General features: G+C 39.5%; 1 protein-coding gene across 3 annotated transcripts in view; it reads right to left on the reverse strand.

The window, feature by feature from the left end:
* Positions 1-13372, reverse strand: part of Ptprg (protein tyrosine phosphatase, receptor type, G) — a 684041-nt gene that overhangs the window by 278059 nt on the left and 392610 nt on the right. For all 3 annotated transcript variants that reach the window (XM_013010502.1, XM_013010503.1, XM_013010504.1), the window contains exon 3: positions 7664-7843. In XM_013010502.1, coding sequence (XP_012865956.1) covers positions 7664-7843 — 180 coding nt within the window. The remainder of the gene's footprint in view (positions 1-7663; positions 7844-13372) is intronic.

Raw genomic sequence — 13372 nt, forward strand, 5'->3', positions numbered from 1 at the left:
AAAAAACAAAAACAAAACAGGGCAGGTGGGATGTGGCCCAAAACTTTTCTATAAGTTTCGTCCAAGGTGCAGTTCTCACTTCATTAAAACACACAGTGAAGGAAAAAGGAGAGGGAAAGAGAGGGAGAAATGGGGAGAAAGACAGGGGAAAGGGGGGAGAGGAAGAGAGTTATGTCCTTCAGATCATATCAAGGAAAAGAAAACCTGAGTTTTTTGATCATGTAAACCTCTACTTTTTCATGACATTCACTCATTTCTCAATTTCCATTCAAGACTTAGAATTTAGTAACAAAGGTAACTGTGACATTTTATCCATTATATATATATGTATATGATATATATAGTTATATATATATAACTATATATATAGTTATATATATATAACTATATATATAGTTATATATATAACTATATAGTTATATATATATATAGTTAACAGTAAGTTCACTTGGTGACCACTAGCACTGTTGTCCCCATTTATGGTGTTGATAAAAAGTTTTCTTTGAGCTGTACACTGGTGGCTCACATCTACAATCCTAGCTACTCAGGAGGCTGAGACCTGAAGACTGGTTCAAACCCAGTCTGGGCAGACAAATCCAAGAGACTGGTATCTTCAATTAACTAGCAAAAAAATGGAACTGGAGATATGGCTCAAGCGGCAGATTACCAGCCTTGGGTGAAAAAGCTCAGGGAGAACATGATCACCCCACTCTCTCCAAAAAAGGTTTTCTTTGAAAATTATTTCATTAAATTGAGCTACAATAAGCAAAAACTAAGAAAACTAGTAAGCACATAATACTATAAGAATAAATAAAAACAAAATTTATAACAATGGCAGGAATAACTGGGTATGAATACCACAAAAAACTAGGAAATGTGACAAACATATAGTTCAGCATTGGGAAGAAGGTGTTATAGAATGAAGCATCTATGATTCCTCCCCTGAATTCATAATAAACCGAAATCCTAATTCCTTATGTAATTATATTAGGAAGTAAGGCCTTTGGCAAAAGACCAGAGTGGAATTCTCATAGACCAAATTAGTGCCCTTCATGCCAATTTTTTCCTTTTTTGCAGGACTTCCAGAAGTAGTTTATAAACTAACATTAACATGTGTATATCATGCAGGGCTGAAGCAAACGCTGTGCATACAACTGCAGGTGCTTGGAGTTGGAGAAAAACTAGTTGCTTACTATCTTATTCCTTCCTATATTTTAACACTGTCAGAAAGGTCTGGCATGATTGCATCTTAACAGAACAACTCCACACCCCTTCCTATCATACTCAGTCTACTAGTACTATCTTGGGTCCTATGGTAAAAGACAAAAGCCCTTGCTTGAACATCACTTTCCTAATTCCCCTGAGACACTGGCTTTGAGAAATCATTCAAAAATATTTACTGAGAATTTACTGGGAAAGAAGAGGTTAAGTATGTCAGATACATCTTCCATCCTCACAGAGCTAATAAGGATCAATGTGAAAGACAGGCCCCAAGTACTAACTAGTGGGAATAAACTGGTCCAAGTTGGACCATTAGTACCAAGTGAGCACCCAATTCCAGATAAGAGAAGGACAGGATAGAACAGGGCTTCTTGGGAGCCATGAGTAAAGGGAGTAGCCAGGGGAAATAACTACAAAAGGGGAACACAATGAGGGAGAAACAGCTTGTGCAAAGGTCCTCTAGACAGAGACACCAGGTACCCAGACAGCAGTGTATGACAAGAGTCTGGAACATAAGGTAGGGACAGGAGCAGTCTATCTTTGTGCTAAGACAAAGAGTCAGTCCTCGATATGCCTGACAGACAAAAGGAAAAAGAGAGTGAGACAGTCAGCTAAGGAGCTAGGTTTAATTTTCTGGGTATTCCACAGAAAAGGCCTAGGAGGAAAGGAGCAGCCAAAGTTAAGAGTTCCCTGAAGTTATGTGTAGAAGAGATTCTAGGCTTGTTGTGTTCAGTCAAGGAAGACATTGGAGAGAGGACACAGCTTGGGATTATCCCGGCTCTAACTTAAGCTGAGAAAGGTGAAAGGGATAGATTTGTCAACACGTTAACTGAGCCAGGTATGACACACTGGAGTTTAGCAGAGGATTCTGTACCACAGGAAAGAAGGGGGATTTAAAAATGACCCTGAAACTCAGGGCATTGTGTAATTAGGATTCTGTCGTAGGAGAAAGACATACTTACTATGTGAACACAGGGCCTGGGCATAAGGATAAAAGAAGGAAATGGAGCTAAGCAGACCGACCGGAAGAGAGTTTAGAATGTTTCTGGCAAACGACAGAAGCACAGAAATGGCTCCTCATTAAATTCCAGAAGTCAGGTGAAACACGTTCAAACTAAGAGGAAAGAATCTAAGAATTTGCACCTCTGGAATAGCATTATGATAAGGCAAACAGCCAAAGTAGAAATAGCATTTCCTAAAAGAATAATAGACTTTTATACACGCACACAGTTTAAAATTTCAGGTATGGGGCATTCCAGGTATGGGGCTGAGTATAAATCAGGTGAACACCCAGATGTTTCCAACATCTGTCTACTTGACAAGAGTTTTGCTATTAACCAGAAAGTCTGACAGTCACTTCATAGGTAAAATGACCAATTCTTCAGTGACATAAACAAAACTCAAAAGATAGCCAGGCACTGGTCGCTCATGCCTATAATCCTAGCTACTCAGAGGCTAAGATCTAAGGATCACAGTTCAGAGCCAGCCTGGGCAGGAAAGTCTGTGAGACTCTTATCTCCAATAATCCACTAGAAAACAGGAAGTGGCACTGTGGCTTAAGTGGTAGAGTGCTCACCTTGAGCTAAACAGCAAAGGGACAGTGCCCAAGCCCAGATTTCAAGCCCCAGGACAACAAAACTCAAAAGATAAAGCATGTCAGTCAGGCATTATGAGTCCACATGTTCCACCTTTATGCCTATTAAAGATCATTGAACATTGAGGGTGTGAAGACAATAATAAAAAGTTAAGGTGGTGATTTGGTATCAAGCAAGATGAAATGCACAACAAAGGAAATTTGGGAATCATTTATCCATTTTCTTTATCTATAGGAGCCTCCCCATCCAAAGCCATTACAGGTAAAATATATTTTACTTAATTGAGAACAAACAAAGGTAACTGCTGTCAACATCAAAATCTCACCTCCATGAATAAAAGAAATAACATTTTTCCCCTGGACAGTACTGAATATCAAACTCAGGGCACCTAGTCTATATGCTTTCAGGTTGTTCTTCAGATACATTCTAGTACTAACATTCTTAGGCTGGTTTCAGACAGAGATCCTCTTACTACGACCTTTTAAGTAGCCAAAATTACAGGCATGCACAACCATACCCATCCCAATAAAATGATTTCATATTCTAGCTGAGTGCCCATGAACCATACCTATAGTACTAGCTACTCAGGAGGTAGGGATTTGAGGAAACTGATTTGAAGCCAGCCTGGGCGGAAAAGTCAGAGGGACTCTTAACTATCAAAAAGCTGGAAGTTAAATTGTAGTTCAAGTGGTAAAGTGTTAATCTTAAGCAAAAAAAACATCTCAAGGACAGCGTCCAGGCCCAGAGTTCAAGCCCCAAGACTGGTGTGTGCATGCATGCATATTTACAGACACACACACACACACACACACACACACACACACACACGCACGCACACACACACACACACACACACACACACACACACATGCACACAGAGTAATTTCAAATACTTTGATTCCTTGGGTGGGCAATGTAGTTCAGTGTAGACTACCTGCTCAGGATTTGTGAAGTTCAGCTATTTAAAATGAAGTCAGGAAGAGTCCATACTGGGGAGGAAAAGGGGCCAAGGGAGGGAGAAGAACATCTTTTCATAGGCTGAGTCACAGGGCCTTGTCCTAAGGCAGGGGTCCAAAGTCAAGGACAAACCAGAGGAGAAAACAAAAGGACATATGGTTCGAAGAGCACAAGGGAAGTCTTCTAAACCACAAAAATAAACACATACATTTACTAGATGTTTCTTTCCAATGAGGTCTCTAAAAGGCTCTTGCATGAACATCACACTGAGGTGAGCAAGCCCCATTGTGAAAGTGCATCTAGCTCTGGCGGATTTGAGAGGAATTCAAGCAGAAGAAAATCACAGGCATAAAAGTTCATCAGCCTAGGCATAAAAGTTTGCTGGACTCCATCTCAACCAATGGCTGTGCATGGAGGCTCATGCCTATCATCCCCAATGACAAGGAAAAGTATAGGCAGTCGAACAGGCCATCCAGGATATAAAATGAGATGCTACTTTGGAAATAACTAATGTAAAAAGCAGGTAGAAGTATAGACAAGTGGTCTAGCACCGGCCTATCAAGCACAGTTTTGAGTTTAATCCTCAGAAGAGGGAATGGGGGAGAGAAGGAGGAAAGGAAAAAGGGAGGAAGAAAGGAGTGAAAAAGGGAAGGAAGGAAGGAAGGAAGGAAGGAAGGAAGGAGAGAGAAGAGGGAAAGGAAAATTAAACCATGAGTTCTATGTCATCTGGATATTTTTTTTCCCTAATAAACTTTTGGGCAGAGCATAATGGCTCAAACCTGTAATCTCAGAAAAACGGGAGGTTGAGATCAGTAGGATCACAATTCAAGACTAATCATCCCCCCACCCCCATCTCTACAAAAAAGCCATGCATGAAAGCTCATGGCTCTAAATCCAGAGACCAGCAAGGTATAGATAATAGAATCATAGTCTGGTTTGGTACCAAAAACCAAACCAAAAGAAAACAAAAAAAAATAAGACTCCATCTGAAAAATAACTACAAACAGGAGAAGCTGGGGATGTCACTCATGTGTGAGAGCCCTTGACTTGCCTCATCTCTCCGAAAATGAGGCTTTAATTTCAAACTCTGGTCCTGCCAATAAATACATAAATTAAAATGAACTTAATTTTGCCAATAATCAAAGATTTGTGTGTCGTTTATGAAATGATGCAGAGACACTCTGACCCCTTTTCAACAGTTACAAAGCTCAGAAGGATATGTATGCCTTATAAACAAACAAACAAACAAAAAGCACCCAAACCTGACTTTCTCCAGGCAGACTAACTAAATTAATCACTGAGGAAGTTAGCAACTAGAAAATTATGGCATATTTTTTATGTCTATTTTTTGTCGGTCATGGGGCTTAAACTCCGGTCCTGGTGCTGTCCCTAACCTCTTCAACTCTACCACTTCAGCCATAGTGCCACTTCTGGTTTTCTGGTGGTTTACTGAAGAAAAGAGTCTGGCTTTCCTGCTCAGGCTGGCTTTGAACTGTGATCCTCAGATCTCAGACTCCTGAGTAGCTAGGATTACAGGCATGAGCCACTGGCACCCAGCAAATTATGGCATTTTTAAGACTGAAAAAAAATTAAGAGGATTCTAGATCTATTTTTTTAATTGAAAACTACTACTAACTGAATTTCTACCCAAGTTTGTGAAATTTTGATACTCTTTCAAGAGATCAAAAATCCATGGTCTTCTTTCAAATTGTATGCAATGGGCTGTCACTTTTTTTTATTAAAAAAAAAAAAACCCTCCTAGAGAAAAACCTTAAGGGACTTCCGAGAGATGCCTCATCAAGTATTACATCAGGAATAACTCAGTGGTAAGTACAGTTGAGAGAGGTAATGGGAATTGATTTCTGCTTTTCTAGACACTGTGCTTTCTGAACAGAGACAGATGTGTTTGAACCTGCCTGGCTGTGCTCTAAAACCAGGAACTTGCACTCCGATCAGCCACAGGTTGTGGATTACTCTAGGAAGCCAGCGGAGTGACAGAGATTGATAATCAGCTTCTGGAAGGCCAAGGTCATGAATCAACTTACACCAAGTGAGCCCTCCAACATGTCTAAAGCCTTTCACTGGTGATAGCAAGCTGAAAGCTGTCACTGAAACGTGTTATCTTTGCAGAAGGCTGACAAGCATTGCCAGCGAAGTAGAAAACCCTATCAAGGCTTTCCCTCCGGGCAGACTTCCAGAAGGAGGCACTGAAGTGGCACTTGCCTTCAAAACGCTGGTCACACCTAGTGTGGCAGGGCTCTCACTGTCCATTACATTCAGATGCTCTCTACAGCAAAGCTCTCCAAAAAGATGCCACCATTTGGTCTAGGGCGCAAAATCACTGACAGACAATGGATTGTGACCAGAGACGTAAAATGTATACTGAGGGATGGGGGAGAGCGGGGATGACAAATGACACAAATAGCCTTGGTGATACACAATTTTGTCAGAATAGCTACTCCACTGGGTAAATCGAGATACAGGAGAGAGAAGCCAGCTATGACACACGGGAGAGCAATTCATGGAACATTGGGAGAAATAGCTCAAAGCTAGCAAGCACAGCACAGGCCAAAGGACAAGCTTGTACAAAGGAGACTGGCTAGCTCGAAGCAATCACCAGGAGCAATCTCAGACAGATGCGCATCTGGACAAAGGAAAAGCATCCCTAGAGCTCCCTGTGTTACCAGTAGGTTTCAAGGAAAGGTAACTCTGGGAGCCACTGCATGTTGCTTTGGCCCCAGGAAACAAGGATCTGGAAGTGACCTTCCAGGCTACAAAAAAGAAGAAAGAAAAGAAAAGAAAGCAAGGAAAAGTCAGGAAGGGAGGGAGAGGAAAAAGAGAAAGGAGGAAGGGGAGGAAGAAAGAGAGAGGGAGGAGAAAGAGAGCTGCTTTTAATGGAATATAGTCATCAGTAGTTAAAGAAGAAGATCAGAAAAATACCCTTTAGGCATCTGTAAGCAAGGATGTAATACACAGCCTGGAGTTTATTGGCTTCCTTCCCATTAACACTGATAGAAAGATATGCTATATATTCACAAATCCCCAAATGAGGAATGAGGGTAAGGAAAGGATTAAGCAGTTGGATTGATATACAAAAGGACAAAAGGGTTAATCTTCACTCTGATAGGATAGGAAATATAGTGAAAGCAACATCTCAAAGAAGCTAAGAATTTTAGTTTAGCCTGCATACAGGGCACAGTGCTAGAGGACAGAACCCTATCCAGGCTAACTGACAAACTAACCACAAGGGATATATCGCTGCAGCGCTTTGGAAATACACCAGGAACAACAGAGGGACAGAAATTCTATTTGTTTGTTTGTTTACTGTTGCCAGTCCTGGGGCTTGAACTCAATCCTGGGTACTGTCTTTGAGCTTTTTCTGCTCAAAGCCAGCCATCTACCACTTGAGCCAAAGTTTCACTTCCAGCTCTTGAGTAGTTTACTGAATGTTAAGTGTCCCACAGGCTTTCCTGCCTGGGTTAGCTTCAGACTACAATTTTCAGATCTTAGCCTTCTGAGTAGCTAGGATTAAAGGTGTAAGTCACAGGCACTCAGCTTTCTTATTTACTTTTTAAATAAAAACTTAAATTTAAATAAAACCACAGGGGATAGTAGTGACCATATTGCTAGATTCCATTCTCTGCACTTTAAAATCGATGAACACATTGCAACCCTACAAGGTAGATACTATTTCATTATCTACATTTTAAATATTTCTCAAAAATAGAGTCACAGAGTAGTTGAGTAATTTGTTCCAAGTCATACAGTTGCTTTATCAAGCCAAAGGCTGAATGAAAACAATATGTTTGTTTCTAAGGAGCAAGACAGGGAAAAGCAAACCATCAAAGGTATTCCAAAATGTTTCACGTTGAGATAAAAATTGGGTCTACCTGTTTTCCCAGTGTTTTTCATCCAGGTTTTGTTAGAAGATTCATTGTCAAAGCCATCAAGCTGCAGTTCCTGGTATTCTTCACCGACACGAGCATGATGATCCACAATGTCTATAGGAGACTGATGACGGCCCCCACAGCTGACACTAGATGTAACCCAGTGCTCAGGACCATATGCGCCTGTTGACAGAAAAGAAGGCAACGTTCAATCCTCAGGGCAAGGGGTGGAAGAACATCTCCCAACATGTCCCATTCCAAAGAGGTAAGCACAGTCCTAGGGGTCAATGTATTTCATAAAGCAGTGTCACTTCTTGATTTGTTATCAAACCATTAGCTAACTTAACTTTTAATCAAATTCAGAGAGCTATGAAGAAGGGCTGGCAAGAGTAGTTCACATTTTTTTGGGGGGTTGGTGGAGGGGGGTTGGTCATGGGGCTTGAACTCTGGGCCTGAGCACTGTCCCTCAGCTCTTCAGCTCAAGGCAAGTGCTCTACCACTTGAGCCACAATGCCACTTCCAGTTTTCTGGTGGTTTATGGGGATAAGAGTCTCATAGCCTTTCCTGCCCAGGCTGGATTTGAACTGCGATCCTCAGATCTCAGCCTCCTAAGTAGCTAGGATTATAGGCGTGAGCCACTGGTGCCCAGCTTAGTTCACATTTAAAAAAAATTATATTTAAATTAAACAAGTTTCCCCAAATAAGCAGAGCATTTATTCATAAGAAAGTGACGGTGGAGGTGGGGGATGGGAAGGGATGGGAAGGGAAAACAAAGGAGGAGGCAGCAATGCTTGATAAGAAATTACTCATTATCTTGCCCATGTAATTGTAACCCCTCTATACCGTATTTTCTCAATTAAAAAAAAAAGAGAAAGTGACTTAAGTGATTTAGTATGTTCCTTATTGGGAATGATATCCTAAATACAACTTTCTTCTTAGCTCACAGGAGTCTGTGAACCGGAAAAGGAAAGAAAAACAACCTGAAAAATATTGTACAAAATGGATGTGATTCATGAAAAACTATGGAGAAAAATGAGGCATATTTTTCTCTGACTAATTTTGGAAGGCTTCTCAGTGTGTCCAGAGTTGGTACTTATGAATGTTAAGGGGGCTCACATCTCTCTTTCCATCCCTCTCTTTCTTAGAGATCGCTTGCAGGGGTTGACTCAGGACTCAAACAAATAAAGACTTGGGGAAGAGGGGAAAGGGGGGGATACATCACAGAAACAACCATGGAATGTTATTCTGATGGTCCCCCATAAGAGATCAGCACAAAAAAAAACCCTACATTTACTTCTCTGACCCACTTGGAAACACAAAACTACAGGGGCAATAGCAGCTCCATAGATAACAACCAAGAACAAAGAACAATTTTTATGAAAAGATTTAGCTCCATTTTCTTTTGAGAATTAGGTATAGAGGAAAAAGAACACAGTTGTGTACTGGCAACCTCAGGGCACAGTTAAGTCCGTTGTGAGTGCCAGAATACTGACTAGAAAAAGGGAATATCACCATTGCCATTATTAGTAGGACTCCAGCTAAATTAGGAAATGTCAACCAACTTAGAAAATGTCAAGGCTTTTTACTCATGGTGTTTTAACTCTTGCTCAAATTCCCAAAGACTAACACGAGTTAGTCTTAAAGGGTCAGAATGTGTGTTTCCATATGTGTTTAGTCAAGCTTTATTTTCATCGTTTGTATCTTTGAGGAAGCAAAGGGAGAAGACGCAGCATTATGATTGGTACAATCACTCACTTTAAATTGACTATCAGATGCCAAAAGAATCCACTGAGAAATGGCAGAGAGAGAGAGAGAGAGAGAGAAAGAGAGAGAAAATATGGATAAACCAGATACAAATTTTGATCAGCTAGAAATGAGTTCAATATGTGAAAACTAATACTTAAATGTTATGTTTATGTGTGTTTGTACCTTCTAGAAACCTACAAGTACCATAAAGTCACACCCAATGGAAATAAATGCAATGGGTAAAATAATACAAACATGCATAACAGAAATACACGCACGTATATAATACTAACGCATATGACTCCAAAGAAATAATAATGGGAAGCCATCATTTGTCAACACACAGATACTTATAGTTAATGGTACTAATAAAAAATTACTCTGCAAAATCATAAAAAGTACTCGGCATTCCTATTTCCCTTCTCACAATCTTCCAGAGGTGGGTGAAACATAATTTAGCACTCTATAATAATATAATCAGAGTCTTTACTAGTGGGATTCATTTATTCGCTGGTAACAATCTGAAGATTTAAGCTAACTACATGCTTGCTTTCACACTTCTACCCAATATACGTTTCAAGTGCAATTTTAATTGAAACTGATCTTCCACTTCAGACTTTAAATTAATTCTTCTTTGGAGTGCTTCATGCTCCAGACACCCTTGCCTTGCAACTCCCCGCCCCCTCTACCCCCTTCATGTCATTAGTGGAGGAAATAGAACACTTTTCCCAGGCTTGCAGATATTGATTACCTATTCTCACATCGAAGCACCATTTCCATCCCACATTGTATAAATCTCTCTGGTGTTAAGACACTTTATAAAAGGACTCAGAATTATATCATTAATCATCTGCAGTTGCACAAAGTCTTGCAGTCTTGAATGCTTTTTCAGAATTTTGCATAAATGTACCCAAGTAAAACACATGGTACTAAATAAAGACTATGGGTAGCTTAAACCTAGCTGCGAGTGAAACAAAAAGAAACCACAAAACCCCAAAATAATCACCAAGAAGCTTCCTCATACACCACTGCCCATCTAAAATAAGAAGGAGAAATCATTTACACTTTCATTTCCTCTTATTGAATCTGTCTTAGAATGAGCAAGATATTTGCATTTTCGTAGCTCCATGAATTAGGAAGAGCTCACTAACTCTGAAATCAACAGCTCACATACAAGGCCAAATTCATTCTCAAAAGGGAAAGGGGAGGGCAGAGGTAGAAACCATAGGGTGGTTGGGTCTGTCTAAAGTACTTTCCCATTCAACTGTTAAAAGTCTTAGAGATAGAATCAGAAGAAGACATCCTACCAACCAGTAGAGACCTGGGGCATCCAACACTACTTCCTCATTCAGCCTGTGCTGAAAAATGTTTTCCTTTTATTAATGTTAGGAACGCAATAGAAATCCCAGGCTTGATCGCGCCAACCCTTTGTCACAAATGTACTATCCTGTCACTGGTTTCTCAGATTCCTCTGGGAATTATTATGACGACTGCGATTTATTGTTTTTCCCTAAATATCTGTCGTTTCCACTATTGGTTAATGCTAAAAGACTTCAGTTTATATCAATACCTAGCACAGGGTTCTCCATCAAACAAGGTCCCTAAAGTGTATTTATGGGAACAAATAAATGACATGGATTTAAGAGATGAAAGAGGGGGAAAATTCATATTTTAACAGAACCATGCATGTTACATTTGTCTGTTGTGCTTGAATTTTAGTTTTACTCATCTGCTAACTCTTTAATAAGTCTTCCTGACTTGCTTCCTCTCTAGAGTGCTGCTGCCAATTTCGGAAGTAAATACTTCTTTTCTTCATTACTACATTCAATTAATCTGAACTGTAACAAGGTAAGCTATGCTGTGAATATGTGATACGCATGAACAATTCTGTGTGCAAGCCGACCAAGGGCCAGTGCAATTTTTTTAAGCAGAGGTGCAACAGAATCTTTGCTCTGATGCCCTTTGTGATGTACTATTTTCGAGCCTCTCTTATTTTTCATATGCTTTAGCAGACTTCTCTGCTGAAAGATTATCAATGGAGAAGAAATTTGGTTTTATTAATCAAGCTACAATATTTTTTGCATTTAAATACTTATTCACAGAGAGTGGGTACTATGGAGCCAGGCTGCTGGGGACAGGCAGTGGAAAGGGGTCATTGGACAGTTGAAGCTGCCTGGGGCTAAGAGATACTCAAAAGGTGGTTAACTGGACTCCTGTCTGTGTAAGTACTTACTAGAGTATCAGACATGTTTGGTATGACTTTGTTCTTGGTAACCAAAATATAGAGCAGGCTTTCAAAGAAACTATACAATGGAGGAAAATGATAGGGAGCCCAAGCAAGGGCTAAGCAAGGTGGATGCAAGTATTTCGTGGTACTCGGGAGCAAAAGACCCTCACCTTCTCTAGAACAAAGAGTACAGAGACGGGACACTAGAGTGGCATAAACTCCTGAACTTCAGAGACATTAACTGAATCTTGGGCATCTCGTGTAGGCTCCTCACTTGTTTTAACACTGAGTGTTAAAGGTTAACCCTTTTCAGAAGTGAGCTTTACCCCTGCTTCACCTGGTTCAGAGACTTTAATTGTCAAAAATTAAGAAGGGGAAGATCAAAACAGTAATTACATAATAGAGATGCCCAGCAAAGCGATTTCTGCCCAGTGAAGAGGTTAACATCACCTGTAATAGTATGGGCTACAAGGTCACCCTGACTGGATATGGTAAGGACATGTCCTCTCTGTGGTCTTGCAAACTTCCATGATCTCCAGTCAAATCACACAAACCCAACTGACACCAATCCCACAAAATATATAACCAAAGGAGACTAAGCTATGACAATCAATGTAATGTGTCAATTATGTTGTATATTATATTAATGTAATATATAACATGTTAACATGTCATATAACATACAACATATCATATTAATATACTTAATATATGATACATAATATACCAATATATAGCATATATAGTAATAAAATGTTACATATTACATTAATATAATATATAATACATATAGGTGAATTACATATATTTTATAATATTACATATAAATATATTTAAACTATATACATAGTTATAAAATATATGTATTATATATAATGTGTTAATTAACAAGATTGTTTGCCAGGACCAAAAATGGGAAATACAAAGAAAACATGCGTTCTGAATACAATTTAGAGTTCAGTGAGTAGTAGGCTTATACCAGTTTTGGATGTTTAGCTGGTGTTGACAAATAGCTCATTCTTTTGACCCCCAAATGAAAAAATATTATACACAACAGTAATAAAATCCAACATAATCACAAATGAAACCCAGTTCTCTTAAAGGGGTTAAAACATAATGTTCAGTGTTGTCTGGATTTTCTGGGGGTCACTTGGGGTCATGTCCCTGGCAACCAAAGGAGGGAGACGCACACTGATGTATACTGTTGGGCGGGCAGTGAGATGGTTCTCACCATCTTTAAAGGAAGTTGACCTGAGCAAAGTGGAAATGGGTGAGGAAGAACCATACTTGGATAAAGAAGCCCAGCAAGCTTAAATAGGGGATGTTTCATTATTTCTACTTATATATTAAAAAAAAACTTTTATAAAGTTGGAGAAAACTGCAGTTAATAAATAACATCATTAGCTTAATTTATGGCTCATTTGTGTCTTAAAATAAGTTTTTCTCCTCAGTGTGCCATGAACAAGTCCCTGTATTTTTGTCATTTTGAGACGTTAAACAAGTCAGGAGACCAGCATAAGGAAGATACATTTCTTCAATATGAAGAATAAATCACACAAGTGGAGATTAAATCCAAGTGGCCCATTTAAGGCAGACACAATTCTCCACATGAAAATAGTGGCAAATACTGTAAATCCAGGCTCTTGTCTGAGAGCCTATTTGATACTCAATGTTTCTTTCTTAGACAGATTTAGCCCAAAAGAACTCAGTCTACATGTACCAATCTTAAACTGATATTA

Source organism: Dipodomys ordii, unplaced genomic scaffold (assembly GCF_000151885.1).
Source record: "Dipodomys ordii isolate 6190 unplaced genomic scaffold, Dord_2.0 Scaffold12, whole genome shotgun sequence".
NCBI classification, from domain to species: Eukaryota; Metazoa; Chordata; class Mammalia; order Rodentia; family Heteromyidae; genus Dipodomys; species Dipodomys ordii.